Source organism: Sorex fumeus, unplaced genomic scaffold (genome assembly GCF_029834395.1).
Source record: "Sorex fumeus unplaced genomic scaffold, SorFum_2.1 ptg000007l, whole genome shotgun sequence".
NCBI classification, from domain to species: Eukaryota; Metazoa; Chordata; class Mammalia; order Eulipotyphla; family Soricidae; genus Sorex; species Sorex fumeus.
Window position 1 is genome coordinate 38,276,250 of NW_026606064.1, and position 18,088 is coordinate 38,294,337.

An 18,088-nucleotide genomic window follows, 5' to 3' on the forward strand; every position below is an offset into this window, starting at 1 on the left:
CATCCCCCTGGAGATTAAAAAAAAAAAGAAAGAAAGAAACACCTCACCCAGGAACTGATTAGAGAAGAAGGTAGTCCATTATAAGTGCTAATTGCAAGGCCCAGACTATTTGCAAACTGAGTTAGGGCCCCCGGAGAGCCCTGGCATGCTGGGCCCTCAGGGAAGTTCAGATGCACAGAGAGAGCCCTCCCCTGCCTGTCTACAGAGCCCGGGAGATGCTATCTGGGTTGGGCCGCAGATGGGGATGTGTAGCTTCAGGATTCTTATCTCTGTCTTCCCGGCTTTTCATCTATCACACATCCCCAGTGTGTTCGTAAATGACAGCGCTGAGGGGCCCAGGGAACAGGAAGTCAGCTCTCACTGAGAACATGAAATGAGACCCAGCAAGATCAGATGCCCAGAGCAGAGAGGAAATTACAAACTGCTCAGAGTGGAGACCTCCAGCCGGTTCTGGCCTCGAGCAGGGAACAGAATGGCCGTTCCTCAGGGTTCTCTCCAGTGCGACTGTCGTCTGTCTTGGTTTTCCTGACCGGAAAATCGATCAGAGCCTCTAAGCCTCAGAGCCGGGCATTGAGTCTGCAGTGCAGTCCCCTAGCAAGGTCCTCAAGAGCATGAGTCTTTGGAGGCAAACTGTTCTCTCTGCCACTGACTGGCTGTGTGATTCTGAGCAAGTGACTTAGCCTCTCTGAGTCTCTCTCTCTATCTCTGTCTGTGTATGTGTGTGTGTGTGTGTGTGTGTGCGCGCGCGCGCGCGCGCGCACATGCGCGAACCATCAGAAAGAATCCCTTTCCTGGGTTATTTTGAGCTTTCAAAGAAATGATCTACCACAGTGCTTACGGTGGAACAGTGATGGTAGCTCATTTTTGTATTATTAAAGTAAGATTGGCATAAAAACAGAGCACTTTGTCTGTACCCAAATAGTGGGTGTTCGAAGTACACATTTCACTGGCTGTTTCTGAAAGGCTGAGAGATGGCGTGGGGTGGGAGAGAGAGCCAACAAAGTTGGTGCCAGAATCCAGGTCACCTCATTCGATGTTTCACTTTGTTGTTGTTATTGTTTGGTTTTGGGGGCCACACGTGATGGTGCTCAGGAATTACTCCTGACTCTGTGCTCGGGGATCACTCCAGGTGGGGCTGAGGGAACCGTAGGTGGTGCTGGGGATCTGACCCTGTGCTTGCAAGGCAAGTGCCTTCCTTGCCATACTATCGCTCCAGCCCTCATTCAGAGTCTTTCAAAAAATAATTATTTTAGGTGTCAGAAAGATAGTACAGCTAGTACAGTAGGTGAGGTAATTGCCATGAACATGCTGACCCCATTACCATCTATGATCCCCCCAAACCCTCACAGGAGGTGTTTCCCTAAGCACAGAGCCAGGAGTATGCCCCAAGCATAGCCAGATGTGACCCCCCCAAAACAAAACAAAAATATTTTACTGTAATAGATAGTATTAAAATTTTAAATCAGTGCATGACACTGAGCGATAGCACAGTGGTAGGGCATTTGCCTTGCGCGCAGCCAGCCCGACCGAGCCGGGTTCGATTCCTCCGCCCCTCTCGGAGAGCCTGGCAAGCTACCGAGAGTATCTCGCCTGCATGACAAAGCCTGGCAAGCTACCCATGATGTATTCAATATGCCAAACACAGTAACAACAAGTCTCACGATGGAGACGTTACTGGGCCTGCTCGAGCAAATCGATGAACAATGGGAGGACACAGTGCATGACATTTATGTTTTGATAAGATGGGAAGGACCATTTAAAAAATGCACATCTTAACTACACACAGTGCACACTGTTATGTTATTTATTTAGTACATTTGCAATTCCGTGACTTCAATGATTGGGTCCTAATCAAAGTCTGGAAACTCTGATTGAGAGGAGAGAAGTGAGACCTCAGGAAAGTTTTTCTCTCACGAGCACCATTGTCCTGGCTCCAAAGTGCATGGTGGTGCGGGAACACGGGCTCTAGCCTTGCTCTTTGGAGAGAGCCCGGCCGGGTGCAGTGGAGACAGAGAAGAGCCGTTTCTGCCCCCAGAACCCACCTGGAGCCCCCTGGGACTTGGGGGCCGGGGGTGCTGGGCGCTGCTTCTCCCCAAAGACCTGGGTGGTATGGAGTGGGATGTAACCATGTTGGTCTCCCCCTTTTGTGCCCCAGCAGCCTTCCTGACAGCGAGATGGGAGAGGACTCCAGGTACTGTCTGGGAACCATTGTGAGGGTGGGTCCCCAGAAGGAAAGGGGCCTGGCAGGGTGGGCACGGAATCAGGCGGTGCAGCCCACCCAGGCTTTGGAAGGGAAGCATTCCCGTCTGGGGGAGGGGACACTTGCAGATCACAGCACGGCTCATGGCTTCCAAAGGACCGTGTGAGCTCTCTCGCGTGGGTATAAGAGGGTGTTGGGTGGCAGGGGGCGGGGGGGGGGTGGAGGTGGGGGGCTGGGGGGAGGGGTGGAGTGGACAGAAGCAGACCTGGACTGCCAGGGAGGGGGCTGGTGGGAAGGGAGAGGGGGCATGACTACGGAGGAGTCGGGCTTTCTCCCCAGGGCTATGGTGATGTAGAGGAATTAGACAGGGGTGATGGTGGGGCAGCCTCATGAGGACAATAAACACCCTGACCTGGACATGAGCTGTGGCCGGGAGAAGACAATCAGAGAAAATATGTGTGAGAAGGCCACAGCGTTGTCATTTAAAAATGGCAGCTGATGGGGCTGGAGCGATAGCACAGCGGGTAGGGCATTTGCCTTGCATGCAGCCGACCCGGGTTCGATTGTCAGCACCCCATATGGTTCCCTGGGCACCTCCAGGAGTAATTCCTGAGTGCAGAGTCAGGGGTAACCCCTGTGCACCGCCGGGTGTGACCCAAAAAGCAAAAAGAACAAACAAAACAAAACATGGCAGCTGAGAAGCACCCTCAGCAGGAACAGTGGGTGTTAGGAAAGAGAGAAGAGGAAGCCCACCCTAGCTATGTGCGGGTCTGAACGCCTCACTCGGGTAGTAGAATCATAGGGTCCCTGACCCCCCAAAACCCTCCCACCTTGCACCCCCCCCCCCCAGGAATAAGCGAGGCCCTCTGGCCGGGGATAGCATCTGTGGGCAGGCTGATGCCCACTTGTCAATGATTTGCTCTTCTGAACTCTGCATCCCAGCACCCACAAGGACCCGCATTCGGGGGCGCTCTCTGCCCTCTCTCTCACCAGTGCCAGGTGATGACGACAGGCCCAGCCTCTGTCACCCCTCACCCCGTACCCACAGTTCTGGAGCCAAAATCCAGACCAGACAGTGCATGACAAATGCAGACATATGTAGAGACACAGAATAGGGCGCTGGGAGGGCTCCAGGCAGCCCGAATGTGCAGGTACTGTGCTGGCCACTCCCTCATGGCTCCCCGAGCGTCCATACTTGTCTTCTGGAAGGGTCACGTGTGGCCTTCTCAGTGGCCCCCTTCCCTGGGCTGTAGCCCCCCCACCCCGACACTCAGATCAAGCACCCCGGTCCCCAGGGCCTTGTGGCATCACATTGGCCCACAGCCTCATCTGCCTTTGAACCCCAAAACACGGTCAGGTCAGCGGGAGCCCATGTTGGGGCTCAGGCTGCCCCACTGCAGGAAATTCCCCTTCCAACCTCCCCCTCACCAGGGTCCCAGGGGTCCCCTTCTGTGCATTTCTGACACTGCCCTGGGCTCAGGTCATGGAGGGGTGCCCCCAGGTGGCACCTCCATGCCTGTCCCCTCTGCTGTGGTGGCTGCAGATTGGGTCACAGACCACAAAGGCGCGGTCAGGCTGGGTGTGGGGGGCACCCGTGTCCCAGAGAAACGGGAAGCCTGAAGCCGTGTCCTTCCTTTCCTGCCGCAGCCCGGAGCGGGAGCCTGGGGCCGACTCGGATGTCAGGTACAGGGGATTCGGGCTGGCTGTTCTTGGGCCAAGGAGCCTTGAGTTGCAGCCCAGCCTGGGGGGTATTCTGCAGAGCTGCCTCCTTCCTTTGTCCTGCCTGGATCCTCTGTATTGGCCTCACGGTTCCCTATGGGCTTCCAAACCCATCTCTCTCTCTCTCTCTCTCTCTCTCTCTCTCTCTCTCTCTCTCTCTCTCTCTCCTCCCTCCCTCCCTCCCTCTCTCTGTCTCTGTCTCTTTGTCTCTGTCTCTGTCTTTTTCTCTCTCTCTCTCTGTCTGTCTCTCTATCTCTCTCTTGATCTCTCTCTGTCTTTGTCTCTCTCTGTCTCTGTTTCTGTGTGTCTCTCTCTTCTCTCTCCTCTCTCTCTGTCTCTGTCTCTCTCTTTCTCTGTCTGTCTTTCTGGCTCTCTATCTCCATTTCTCTCTCTATCTCTCTGTCCTCTCTCTGTCTCTCTCTGTCTCTTTCTGTCTCTTTCTATCTCTGTCTTTCTCTCTCTGTGTCTGACTCTGGCTCTCTGTCTCTCTCTGTCTCTGCCTCTCTGTTTCTGTCTCTCTGTCTCTCTTTTTCTCTGTCTTTATCTCTGTCTCTCTCTGTCTCTCTCTGTCTCTCTCTCTCTCTCTGTCTCTCTCTCTCTCTGCTCCCTGCTGACATCTAAGGGTTAGACATCACCCCAGGAGGCTGGGGATTTGAGGTCACCCCTGGGCTCCTCCCTGCCTCTGACAGACTTCAGGGTAGTGACAGAGCAAGGAGGGGGTGACCACCCCCCAGATCCCCACCCCAGTTCTGAGCATCCAAACTTGCCTGCAGCCCTATAGGGAAAGAGAGGCTCCCTCAGGTGACACCGAGCAGATTTCTGCAGCTGCCCCTTCCCACCACTCCCTCCCTGCCCGCCACCCGCCTGTCAGTGGCCTCTGGGGACCCCCGACTCCACCCCTGCTCTGTTCCAGGCGGAGAGGCCCCGTGGCCTACGCTTCCCAGAAGCCCTGGCTGCTCAATGCGACAGTGGAGGAGAACATCACCTTCGAGAGCCCCTTCAACAAACAGCGGTAAAAGCCTCGGGCTGGGATGGAGACCAGCAGGGCTGGGCCGGGCTTGGCTAGCAGGTCCCTGAGTCCCAGCCGGTGGCCCTGCCGCCCCCTCTGTCCTCTGTCCCCCCACCCGCCCCCTACCTTCCCGTGACTCCCTGGGTTCCAGCCTGTCCCAGAGGGTCCGTCTGGACAGAATCCAGATGTCCTGGCCTGGGCCTCGGGGATGCCCAGCTTTGGGGGGGCTTCTGGGGGAGCTGGTCCAGGCCTTCTAGATGTTAGCTGACTCCCGCTGCCAGTGTCCAGGCCCTGAGCCAGGCTCCCTCTGGTGATAATAATAGCGGCATTCCTGCAGGATGGCAGGGGAGGGATCATGGTGGCCCCCTAGGACCCCTCCCCACCATCCCAGGATGACACAGATGCTATTTCTAGCCCCATTTTGCAGCTGGGGGAAACCCAAGTTGGAGAAGGCTTGGTCTCTTGCTCCTCGCCATTCAGTGACAGAAACTGGTCTCGAATCCAAGGCTGCCTGACAACTCACAACCCGAGCTGGCACCCGCCCACGCTGAGTGGGCCAGAGAAGGAGGACAAGCGCAGGCTGGGCAAATATTTGCCAAACCATCATCATTAGGGCCTGAAGCAACCCACTGTGATTTTTTTCCCTGGCAGCGCCCCAAGTCTGGGTTCTGGCCCTCACTTCTCCCAACACACAGGGCCCTGGGGTTCTCTTTGGTCATTTAGGCGGCATATTTGTTCTCATCCAGTTTCATCCTTCAAATATTTAACTTGCCCCGAGACCGCGTGAGGAGCTGCCCTCAGCTCTTTTCAGGCTCACGGGGTGTTTGCTCGCGCCCAAGCAGGAGGCCCATTAGTGCCACCACCCAGCCCGTGCCCAGCTGCCCAGACACTAATGACTCCAAGTACTGATGACCCCACTCCAGCAGCCTGAGCTCCTATGTCCCCTCTCCAGGTACAAGATGGTCATCGAGGCCTGCTCCCTGCAGCCGGACATTGATATCCTGCCCCACGGAGACCAGACCCAGATTGGGGAACGGGTCAGTAAAGCCTGCCAGCATGTTCTCAGTCTCTCAGACAACCCACCCTCCCCCGCTGACCTCCACTGGGCCCCAAGGTCCTTCTAGAGAGAGCAGGTCACTGGGAATTGAGAGGGTACAGCCTGAAGAGCCACAGACAGTGGGGTTCAGATGAGGACTTTCAACCCAGGGAAGCTGAGAAGATCCAGGGTAGGTTCTTAGCCCTGCACAATCAAAGATCAGATTAGCACCTCCCCGCCCGAAGGTGACTGGCAGCCCCTTCTTGCCTTCCTGCAGGCCCCGGAGCTCACCCGGAGCCACACAATTCTGTGCCTGGCTCAGGGTTTTCTTCCTGAGCCGTTTCCACATGGGGATCCCTTCTCCACAAGCTCATACAAAAGGATTCTCTGTGATTGTCCTGTGCTTGATTTAAATAACTGCTTCCTGGAACTGGGGCATAGCTGGAGCACACGCTTCGCACGCGAGAGCCCCAGATTTTGATCCCCCAGCATGGGTCCCTGCCTGATTGCCAGGAGCAGCCCCCAAGCACCAAGCCCAGAGTAGCTCCCAAAGCACTGCTGAGTATGACCCAACCCCCGCCCCCAGCTCCCCACTCCCCCCCCCCACATACATCCTCTCTTCCTCTGTCCTGGTTTTCAGTATCAGAGGGTCCCTATCACCTTTCGTGATGACTTTTCAGAGACTGGGGCTCATGCTTCCCTGAAGTCAATAAAACTTCCTTCTGTCTTAAAGTGGAGAAGGAGAAGACAGAGAGATGCATGGAACCAAAAGATCAAGGCAGGGCCAGGACAGGCTCGCCCGAAGGTTGGCGGGGTTGTGACTGTCCCTCCCCTTTGGTGACAGGGCATCAACCTGTCTGGTGGTCAGCGCCAGAGAATCAGCGTGGCCCGAGCCCTCTACCAGCACACCAATGTCGTCTTCTTGGTGAGTGCCCTGCTGGCACCCGGCTTGGGGTTCTATCACTGTTGTGCATGCACACACATACACACTCACATACACACAGTTCCGCACACACATCACATACACATTCCCACATACACATACACACTCCCACATACACATACACACTCCCACATATGCATACACATGCACACACATATGCACACACACAAACACACCACACTCACATAGGCACATACACTCTCACATATGCATACACTCACACAGCACTCAGACATACACTTACAGACTCACACTCATATACACACTCACATATATACACATACACACATATACACACTCACACACTCACACTCACATAGACACATTCTCACACATGCACACATTCAGACATGTGGTATTGACACATACACACACACTCACACATTCATATACACACTCACATATATTCACATACACACTCACACATACACACTCTCATGCTCACACATATACACTCACACATACATATCACTCACATACACCTTCATATTCTCACATACACATTTGCACATGCTCACATACTTACAGTAACACATACCCATTCATGCTTTCACATTATACATGCTCGCATACACTAACACACATACTCAAATGCACATACACACATTCATACACACTCAATATATATACAAGCTCACTTTTATATAAACACTGATACACATATACATGCTTACACAAACTCACATTCACATGCATATACTCTCACACTCAGCAACCTTGCTTTCTCAGAGCAAAATTCTCCTGCTAGAAATACTGTATACTCTATGATGGGGAAACTGAGGTCAGGACGAGGTGGTCCCTGCTGTGGACATGTGAGTCATAGTTACAGGTCCCCTCCCTCTAGGACAGACCCAACCTGTACTTAGCCTGATGCTGAGAACAGTAGTTACATGGAAGGCATGTGCTGCTGTTTCTATCACAGTCCCAGAGCAGACGTCGCCAGTGGACCACTGCACTCTCCCATGGAAATTCAGCCTCATAATTCCTCTCAGCTCTGCTCTGCAGGGGACCACTAGTGATCAAACCAGAAGGTCCACAGACTAGCTACCTCTGTCCTAACTCATGCCAAGTTCTGTGTTAGTTGTCTTGGTTGATACTGAAGAATTCTAAACCCTTGGCCTGCAAGGTTTAGGATCTCATTAGGGAGATCACAGTCAAAAGCCATAGCTTGTGTGAAAGCTCAATTGCGTGGAAAAGGCGATGAGGGACTTTGTCCAGGGAGATCATTGTGAGGGTTCTGTGTTCAGGGAGGTCTTCCTGGAAGAAGGTCAAAGGTAAAACTGAACCAGAGGGAAAGAGGTCATTGGGATGGGAAGTTGGAAGGAGGGATCTCAGGTTTCTGATCTCGGCTTTGTTCTTTCTTCCTCTGAAACCTCCAGCTACAAAACACGTTTCAGCGTGGGATGGTTCTTTATTCTGGTGGCCATCCGACCCTCCCCACCCTTTACAAAGTGCTTGTTCCCTCACGAGCCCACTTGAGCTTTCAACAACCCGTCAGGAGGAGAGTGAAGTGGGTCTTTGTGTTCCCTTCAGCCAGCACTTAGTAAGCTCCTAATAACTCCGTCACCAGCTGAGGCACGAGGAAGAAGCCTCAGTCAGGGTTGGGTCACACTGGTCCGGTCTGGCTTTGTGCAAGGTGCCACTGGAATAGAGAGGGCCAGGACCAGCAGTTGGGAGAGGCCTTGATTTCCGTTGTAAGTTGGACTGTAGAGGCCATTAGGAAGCCACTGAAGGCTCAGGGGTCAGGAATGCGATGGGAGAATGAGAATGTGATTGGATAACATGTTTGGGAGGGATCATGGATAACAGCCTCGTGTTAAGAGGAAGCAGCTGAAGCCCAGAGAGGTGAAGTGCATTGTCCAAGGCCACACGGCAGATAAACATTAGTTCTTAAACCAAAGCAATATAAGTCTGGTGGGTTTGTGAGTCACGGTTCCTCCTCACCACCCCCCAACTTGCTCCTTCCTCTCCCCTCTGCCCAGGATGACCCTTTCTCGGCTCTGGATGTGCACCTAAGCGACCACTTGATGCAGGCCGGGATCCTTGAGCTGCTCCGGGATGATAAGAGGACCGTGGTTCTCGTGACCCACAAGCTGCAGTACCTGCCACATGCCGACTGGGTGAGGGGCCACAGAGGCCTTTCCAGGGAGGGCTGAGGTGACAGAGACCGTTGGTGTCTCGGTTGCAAAGCAGTGAGACCAGCACGGGGTGACTTCCTGCAGGTCGGGCCACTCAGGGAGGCACGGCATGGCCCAGACTTTGGCCTCACCCTGGTGTCGCTGTCCCCAGCCTGGCCCTGTGGGGACCTCAGAGCTGGCAACAAGCTGGCAAAAAGCAGCAGGCCCTGAGATCCTACCTACCAACCTCCTGCACCTGCCCGGGACAGTGACAAACCCTGGCCTCCGTGAGGCCTCTGTGGCTTGAGGAAGCTGGAGGCTCCCTCTGCCAGCTGAGGACTGACAGAGTGAAGTTCAGATCAAGCAGAAACACGGCAATAAACAATAGCAGCCATCACAGAAACTTCCATATTATTACTAGAGTGTAATTTGATGAGGCCCTACGTGGCCTAAATTCCTGTGTTCCTCAAGAGAGAAGAGTCACTTTTCAGTTCATTAAGCAGCATTTCATTTTTTTTTTTAAGGGAGGAAGGATGATAGGAAGGGAAGGAGGAATCCTTTTTTTTTTTTTTTTGCTTTTTGGGTCACACCCAGCAATACTCAGGGGTTACTCCTGACTCTTCATTCAGGAATTACTCCTGGCAGTGCTCAGGAGACCATATGAGATTCCGGGGACTGAATCTGGTCGGTCACATGCAAGGCAAATGCCCTCTCCGCTGTACTATGATTCCGGCCCCAGAATTTATTTCTAAGATGGAAATCCTATGACTTTCTTTTTTTTTTGCTTTTTGGGTCACACCCGGTGATGCAAAGGGGTTACTCCTGGCTCTGCACTCAGGAGTTACTCCTGGCGGTGCTCAGGGGACCATATGGGATGCTGGGAATCAAACCCGGGTCGGCCGTGTGCAAGGCAGACGCCCTGCCTGCTGTGCTATCTCTCCAGCCCCACCTGTGACATTTTAAACCTGGGTTCTGCCGGATTTCGATTTACATTTGCTCCTGGAAATTGATGTGCCTCCCTCCCCACTGCAGCTCCGTGGATATACTGAGTGGCCCTGCTAATTCCCCCCTCCCCCCACTGCCCCCACACACAAATAAGTCTTCCTTCTTTACAGGGTGAGAGCCTCCCTCTGTTAGGACAAAAATTAATACGAGAAACAAACAAAAAAATCATACTTAAAAGCAAGTTGTTTGAGGCGGAGGAGATAGAACAGTGGATAGGATGCTTGCCTTCCCCACAGCCACCTGGACTGGATTCAATTCCCAGCATCTCATAATATGCCCCAAGTCCCCCAGGAGTAATCCTCTGAAAACAGAGCCAGGAATAAGCCCTGAGCATTGCCAGTGTCGCCCCCCAAAACATAAATAAATAAAAAGAAGCTGTTAAAGCAGGTGCAGAGGGTTTGGGTGTGTGTTTGCACAGTGATGAATGATGGCTAGGCAGTTCAAGCCTCTCCTGAATCCAAAGAAGGCAAAGCCCAATGTGCCCAGGCCCTTGAAGCACTCTTGGACTGGCCCCAGACGCCCCTCCCAAAACCCCAGCCTGGGGAGGGCGGGGTGCAAGGAGACACGTAGGTCTGAGTGAAGAGCAGTTGTACGTGAGTGTGAAACTTGAGTGTTTCCAATAATACGCATCGTGTTGACTTCGAGGAGGCGGGGCCATGCATACTTGGATCCACAGGTCTTTGCCAACCTTGGGGAACCTCCAGGCGCCCTGTGGCTGGCACTCAGGGTGGCATGCCATTAGCCAGTTCCGTGCATGTAAACAGCTGCCACCCACAGAGACGGGGTGGGCACCCAGGCGGCCTGGCCAGGATGTGCCCTGCAGAAACTCCCATGCTGATTAAGACTTGCCCCGCCCCCACTCCCGCCCATTACCCCTTAGGATGGACATAGTTCCGTTGATGAAGTTAGGGCACCTGCTCGCCGCAGTGGCAGAACCCACGATGGTCTGCGGTGGGAAAGGGCTGTGTGTGTCCCTATAAGGGTCCCTGGTCAGGCAGGCATGTGACTGCCATCCCCACTCCCCAGCTAGCCCCCAAGGGCTGGGTCTGTTTCTCCCTTTCCAGATCATCGCTATGAAGGACGGGACCATCCAGCGGGAGGGCACACTCAAGGACTTCCAGAGATCTGAGTGCCAGCTCTTCGAGCACTGGAAGACCCTCATGAACCGGCAGGACCAAGAGTTGGAGAAGGTGGGGGCCTCCGGGAGGGCCAGGGAAGGCTCAGCTAGAGTCTGAACTCATGAAGCCCTTCCAGTTCTCACTGTCCCAGCAAGCCCCTGCACCTTAAGGACAGAGGTGGGAGCTGGGCATGAGTTGGCCCCAAGTAGAGCTTGTATCTGTGCAAGGTTCCAAGGGAGCAGGCGGATACCTTTACCCATCCCAAGATACTCAGAGCCTATTAAGTTGCCAAAACCCATCTCCAGTTGTCTGGGCAAAGAAAATAAAAGAGGGGGATTTTCTGACTCATGAAGGCCCCAAGGCCCAGGGGTGTCCAGGCTTCTGGTGAAATGGGAATCGGATCCAGGTAGGCACACAGAGTTGCCAGAAGCCTGTTTTTACTTCCTTTGCTTCTGCTCCCCTCAGAAAGACTCCCTTGGTGTAGAAGAAAGGAGGGTCATAGGTGGTCTTGGGTTTCCGTCCTCCCAGCTCAACTCTGCCATGAGGGGCTGCATCCCCCCAGGTTAGCCATCATCCCAGCGTTGTCGCCCATGGATCCAGTTCGCCCTGAACAAATCACCCTGACCAAATCATTATGGCCAGAGATGAGGAGCATGACCTTTGACTAGTCCTGAGTCGTGTGCCCACCCAGAAGGGTCACCCCACCTGAGTCTAACAGAGGGGAGAAGAAGTCTTCCACAGGGACCCCAGGGTGCTGTGGGCTGCTGAAGGAAAGTCAGTTCTGGCTTTGTTTGTTTGGGACGTCACCCTGTGGTGCTCAGGGCTTGCTGCTGGCTCTGCACTGAGGGATTACCCCGGGCCGGGCTCAGGGAACCATATATGGTGCCAGAGAAGGAGTGAATTCTGGCAAGACCAACATGTCCATGGGCTGGAGAGAGAGATTACAAGGTTTCAGTTGCATGTCTGGTACGTGGCTGATCTGGACACAATCCCTGGTACCAGTGTCCATGGGCTGGAGAGAGAAAGTACAGGGTTTCAGTTGCTTGTCTGGTATGTGGCTGATTGGACACTATTCCCGGTACCACATGGTCTCCCAAGCATCGCCGGGAGTAACCCCCAAACATCCACAGGGACCCTCCCCCGGTCAGGGGCAGCCTGGAAACCTGATATGGTCCTCCCCACCTTTTCCCTCCTCACCCGCCCACACCCCAAGGACACTGGCCTCCTGTGTCTTTCAGGAGACTGTCACCGAGAGAAAAGTTACAGAGCCCCCGCAGGGCCTGCCCCGCGCCATGTCCTCCAAGGATGGCTTCCTGCTGGACGAGGAGGAGGAGGAAGGTACCCAGGACACAGGCGTGGACTCACCGCCTGAAGTCTAATCCACAGAGCAGACTCTTGGGTTGGGGGCATTGGCAGTGGTGAGAGAGATTGAACTAAGGCCCTTCCCCACGTCGGTGTGCCTCAGTTTCCCCATCTGTCAGTGCGAATAACACTCCCCCCTTCCATCTCACGGCCCCTTGGAAGGATGTGGAGCGGGAGGTCATGGGTGGGTTTCTGCGGCCCACAGAGGAGGCTGCGGAGAGCGAGGAGGAGGACAATCTGTCGTCTGTGCTGCACCAGCGCGCCAAGATCCCGTGGCGGGCCTGCGCCAAGTACCTGTCGTCGGCCGGCGTCCTGCTCCTATCTCTGCTCGTCTTCTCGCAGCTACTCAAGCACATGGTCCTGGTGGCGATCGATTACTGGCTGGCCAAGTGGACCGACAGCACCTTGACCCCGATCCCTGGGCCGGTTGGGAACTGCTCCCTCAGCCAGGTGGGGGATGTCCGTGAGTGAGGGGCAAAGAAAAAAAAATCAAGAAAGCAGAGGAGAGAAAAAGGGGTGGGTGGGGTGCCGGTGCTGAACCCTGGGCCCCCCGGAACCCTGCTTCGTGCTCTGCCCACCCCAGGAGTGTGCTCTGGACCAGACTGTGTATGCCATGGTGTTTACGGTGCTCTGTGGACTGGGCATCGTGCTCTGCTTAGTCACGTCTGTCACCGTGGAGTGGACCGGACTGAAGGTGGCCAAGAGGTTGCACCGAAGTCTGCTCAACCGGATCATCCTGGCTCCCATGAGGTACGTCCCACCCACCCGGGTCCTCATGTGCTGATGTTGGTGTAGGTCACAGTCCCTTCCGCGGTGCAAAAAAGCAAGGGGGCTTGTCCTTATTCAGCGAGGGCCTGCCGCGAGGATAGTTCATCTCCTCACCTCAGCACTGTGCAGTGGGCATCTCCGGCCCTGCCTCTAGCGATGCTGCCCTTCCTGACACAGGTGCCTTCGAGGGGTCAGCTCTGCAAGCCCCACCCCACTCTCTCTGTTCCCAGCAAGTCGACCTGGGGTATAGACCCCACACCCCTATGTCCTGCCAGTAGTGATCTCTGAGCACAGGGCCAGGGGTGAGCCCTGAGCAACGCCAGTTGTAGCCCCAAAACCACCAAAAAGAAAAATACCCAAAACTCACAAAAACTCCCTTTGGCGATAATGAATTCCCTTCATGGGAAGCAGTTCTGAGAGGCTACTGATCCATTGACTGCCCAACTCTGTCTTTGATTTGTCTTTCTTGGAGAAACATTGAGTTTTTAATAATATATAGATTGTTGAACTCTAGCATTGTTCAAATTCAATGTTATGGTCACCATCCAAAGTCTAGTTTCCAGGGCTGGAGCGATAGCACAGAAGGTAGGGCGTTTGCCTGGGTTCAATTCCCAGCATCCCATATGATCCCCTGAGCACCACCAGGAGTAATTCCTGAGTGCATGAGCCAGGAGTAACCCCCATGCATTGCCAAGTGTGACCCCCAAAAAAGCAAAAAAAAAATCTAGTTTCAATCCCCCACCATATAATGGGCCCCATTTACCCAGCCTGTATCTCTCTTCCTCCCATAAGCATCCTTTTGTTCTTAGGATCTGACAGTTTGCTTTTTGTTTGGTTTGTTTGGTTCAAGAGTTTTCCATGTATGAGTAAAATCATACAGTATTGGTCTTTTTCCATCTGACCTATTTCACAGAACCAACGCAGTTTTAAACCACGACAGGCAGGTCGTGCGCCTGGACAGTTCCCAACGCCAGGCCTCACCATCTGACTCTGTGCTCTGAGATTTTCAGCCTCTTGAGCAATCCCTGACCCACAGACACAGCCTCAGAGTTTCCTTGACCTGCCTTTGCCCCAGATCCATGATTCGGAAATTCTCTGGAGGGTCAGACTGACTCCAGGTCATCGCCAGAGTCATGTCAGCCAGTAGACAGGCTGTCCCCAGGGCTCCTGTGTCCCCGACACATGTCCCTCTGGCAGTAACACTGTCCGAGGGAGGACACAGCTCAGCCAGGTGGAGTGGCCACCTCTGAGGGGGAGAGTTTGTGGTACGCACACCCTCTGTGCACTGTGGACTGTGGGAATTCTCCGGGATACAGCCCCAGTGACCTCAGGCCACCGAGGCAGCCACCCACCACAGCCCATTCTGGCTCAGGAAGAGCCCCGAGTGGCTGGAATGAAAACAGCAGGTTCCTCCCTTGGGGCACAGGACGGAAGCCCACATGGGAACGAATGAGTTCATTCATTTCTTAGGTTCTTTGAGACCACGCCTCTGGGAAGCATCCTGAACAGGTTCTCATCTGACTGTAACACCATCGACCAGGTACTCAGGACTGTGGCCTCTGTTCAGAGGCTGGACCCAAACCCCCTAGGAGGGAGCTCCCCCGATGGGGTGATCATACCTTGAGGAGCTCAGTGTCCCCCATGATAACGCTTCCCCATGAAGTCCCTTCCAGAAGGCAACCACTTCCTTTTGGTTTCCCGCCAAGGCCCCTCCCTGACTTATTTCTGTAAAGTTCTAGTATGTTCTGAAGCAAGGTAACTGGTTTTCCGGAGAATGTTCATTCTGATGCAGCCTGTGCTCTTTACTAGGGCTTATGAAACCAAGAGCTGCTTCCTGCTCTCAGGGGCCCTGCAGGCAGCCAGGGAGATGAGACAGATGCCTCAGGGAAGCTGGCCCCTGTACCCAGGGTTGGGCATGGTCAGGCATCAGCCTTCCCTTTCCCATCCTCCTCTCCTGCCCTCAGCACATCCCATCCACACTGGAGTGCCTGAGCCGCTCAACCCTGCTCTGCGTCTCCGCGCTGGCCGTCATCTCCTACGTCACCCCGGTGTTCCTCGTGACCCTCCTGCCCCTGGCTGTGGTGTGCTACTTCATCCAGAAGTACTTCCGGGTGGCATCCAGGTGACGGCCGCTTTGCCCACCCCTGGGGAGGGTGATGGGCTGTGGGCATTGGGGAACCTCTTAGGAGAAGCAGCAGCATCCAAGGAGCCAAGTTCCCTCATCGGGGGGGGGGGGGGGGGGGGCCGGGGACAGAAACAGTAGCCAACTGGAGTTCTGAGATCTGTTCCCCCTGAGAGGACCGTCTGCCTGCCCCCATCCTGCTGCTCCCTGGGCTGTTCCCAGGGGAAAGCCAGTGGGGAGAGGAATTGCTGGATTTGGGGGTATGCAGACACGCAGGCACTTCCTTCAGTTGCCACCTGCTTCCCTGGAGAGATGGCAGAGGCCAGGCAGAGGCGCATGGCTGAGGCATGAAGCTGGGGAGTGCTGGGAGGGCTGTCAGCCACCCACACCCCCCAGAGCCTGGATGTGTGGGTGCCCCTCAGCTCTGGTCCTGGGCTACGTGCACCCTCCCAGGCCTGGCTGCCTGTGTACCTTGATATGAAACACCTTCTGAGATTGTTCTCTGGGAAGTTCTTTCTCAGAGCCAGCCTGATCAACGCCCAGATTCAGAGGGTGGTAGGGAAATCTTTAGAGAACCTCCAGTGTTTCCCGAACTGCCAGACAACCTGGGAGGGGGTCCTGGAGTCATAGGTCACAGCAATCACTAAAAAGAAAATGAGAGGGCCTGAGAAATAGGAGGGTACATTAGGCACTTGCCTCGCACATGGCCGACCCCAAAACAATCCTCAGCACCCCACATGGTCCCCAGAGCCCTACTTGGCGTGGTCCCTGAACACAGAGCCAGAAATGATCCCTGAACACAGAGCCAGGAATGATCCCTGAGCACTGCTGGGGGTGACCCAACACCCAACTATGTTTTTTAAAAAAGCAAACAAACACACAACTCCCCCCCCCGCTCAAAAAAAAAAAACATTTTTTAATGAAAAAAATTTAATGCAGTAGAACAGAAAATGGGGCTGGAGAGATAGCACAGACGGGGTGCTTGTTTTGCATGTGGCCAACCTAGATTCGATCGCCAGTATCCCATACGGTCCCCCATGCACCACCAGGAGTGATTCCTGAGTGCAGAGTCAGGAGGAGCCTTGAGCATCATTGGATGTGACCCCCCAAACACACACACACACACACATACACACACGTCTCTGTGTATACATATATATGTATATGTGTCTATATAATATATACGTGTATCAGAAAATACTAGATCATTCAAAAGTAAGCTTTGCTTTGTGAAACCTCTGTTCTGGATTGTGGGGGGAGTGTGACCATCACTTCACAATAGCAAAAGTATTTCGCATCGCAGACTCTAGTCTGAGAGGTTTCGTGCCTTTCCCTTGTGTGTGCAAAGTCAGTTAGAAACCGGAGTCAACTTGCTGATTAGCCTCAATGATAGTGAAATTTAGATACATTTGGACTGTCACTCCCTTGCCCACAAAGCTCAAGAGTGGTATAAATGGCTTTTTGCTCGAGGACCCAGAACCACCAGGTGCCCCTGGGAACACACTGGGCCATCAATATGCACACACTCACCATAGCCCTCAAAACAGCGCACAAGCAGTTCTACAAAGTTCCTGCCTCCTGCCAGAAGAAACCTCCCTGTTCCCTTGGCACCTACTCAGACTCTGGGGACAGTTTATCCACGAAACTTGCTTCGGGCCTCCCAACCTTTCCTCCCTGTGCCAAGGCGCTGGTCGAGGTCAGCCAGGGTAATTGATGCTATTGCCATGGAAACCTCCAGCCACCATCCCTCCCGTTATTGCTCCTTAGAATCTGGCCCTGGGGTTGGTCCCCACCAATGGGGTGGCTCTTGGGGTAGGGAAGATTAGCTCAGCGCTTGGTCCTTCTGGTCCTGTGGATCAGGGACATGCAGGCAGCCAGCCGGGCTTCTGGCCCAGTTGGGCTACGTTGCCAGAAGTGCAGAAGGTTAGGTGTGAGGCCACAGGTGCCTGGCGTGACAGGAAGTGTCCCTGTACGCTCTGTTGTGACGCTTCCATAAACCAGCTCCAGCGCAATCCTCACCGCAGTTTGATGAGGTGATACTAGTGTCCTCCCTCAGTGAGAAAAGGAGGCCTGGAGAGGTGAAGTCACTCTCCTCCCTCTGGGGGCTGGCCGCGGGGAGGCGCCCGAGCCTCCCTCCCCTGACCTATCTTCCTCTGCTTCCCACGCAGGGACCTGCAGCAGCTGGATGATGCCACCCAGCTTCCCCTGCTCTCGCACTTTGCCGAAACCGTGGAGGGTCTCACCACCATCAGGGCCTTCAGGTATATGGGGTCATGCGGGGAGCTGCCAGGCTGCCACAGGTCACGAGAGGTCATGCTCCTGAGCTCACTCAGGAAGGCCCAGGAAATACCTCTCCAGGCCCAGGTGCTGCCCACAGAGGGTGTGCCAGTAGGTTCTGTGTGAGTCAAAGAGGAAAATCCTCGGCCCCGCAGCCAGGCCCAGCGCTGCCAGAAAATGAGCAGAATGTGGAAAGACACAAGACTGAGCAAAAGAAATATAGCACAGCGGGTAGGGCGTTTGCCTTGCACACGGCTGACCTGGGTTCGATTCCCAGCATCCCATATAGTCCCCCAGCACCACCAAGAGTAATTCCTGAGTGCATGAGCCAGGAGTAACCCCTGTTCATCGTCGAACGTGACCCAAAAAGAAAAAAAAATGTTCATCTATCCGTGCCCACAGGGGTTCTTCC

At 54.3% G+C, this 18,088-nt stretch overlaps 1 protein-coding gene across 2 annotated transcripts in view; it reads left to right on the forward strand.

The window, feature by feature from the left end:
* Nucleotides 1–18,088, forward strand: part of ABCC8 (ATP binding cassette subfamily C member 8) — an 84,574-nt gene that overhangs the window by 56,690 nt on the left and 9,796 nt on the right. The window contains exons 17-29 of one of the 2 annotated variants that reach the window (XM_056130876.1): nucleotides 2,156–2,191; nucleotides 3,848–3,883; nucleotides 4,833–4,931; nucleotides 5,881–5,965; nucleotides 6,809–6,889; nucleotides 8,890–9,027; nucleotides 11,094–11,219; nucleotides 12,386–12,485; nucleotides 12,715–12,959; nucleotides 13,093–13,259; nucleotides 14,748–14,817; nucleotides 15,242–15,399; nucleotides 17,568–17,660. In XM_056130876.1, coding sequence (XP_055986851.1) covers nucleotides 2,156–2,191; nucleotides 3,848–3,883; nucleotides 4,833–4,931; nucleotides 5,881–5,965; nucleotides 6,809–6,889; nucleotides 8,890–9,027; nucleotides 11,094–11,219; nucleotides 12,386–12,485; nucleotides 12,715–12,959; nucleotides 13,093–13,259; nucleotides 14,748–14,817; nucleotides 15,242–15,399; nucleotides 17,568–17,660 — 1,434 coding nt within the window. The remainder of the gene's footprint in view (nucleotides 1–2,155; nucleotides 2,192–3,847; nucleotides 3,884–4,832; nucleotides 4,932–5,880; nucleotides 5,966–6,808; nucleotides 6,890–8,889; nucleotides 9,028–11,093; nucleotides 11,220–12,385; nucleotides 12,486–12,714; nucleotides 12,960–13,092; nucleotides 13,260–14,747; nucleotides 14,818–15,241; nucleotides 15,400–17,567; nucleotides 17,661–18,088) is intronic. The other variant, XM_056130884.1, reaches the window with a different exon arrangement.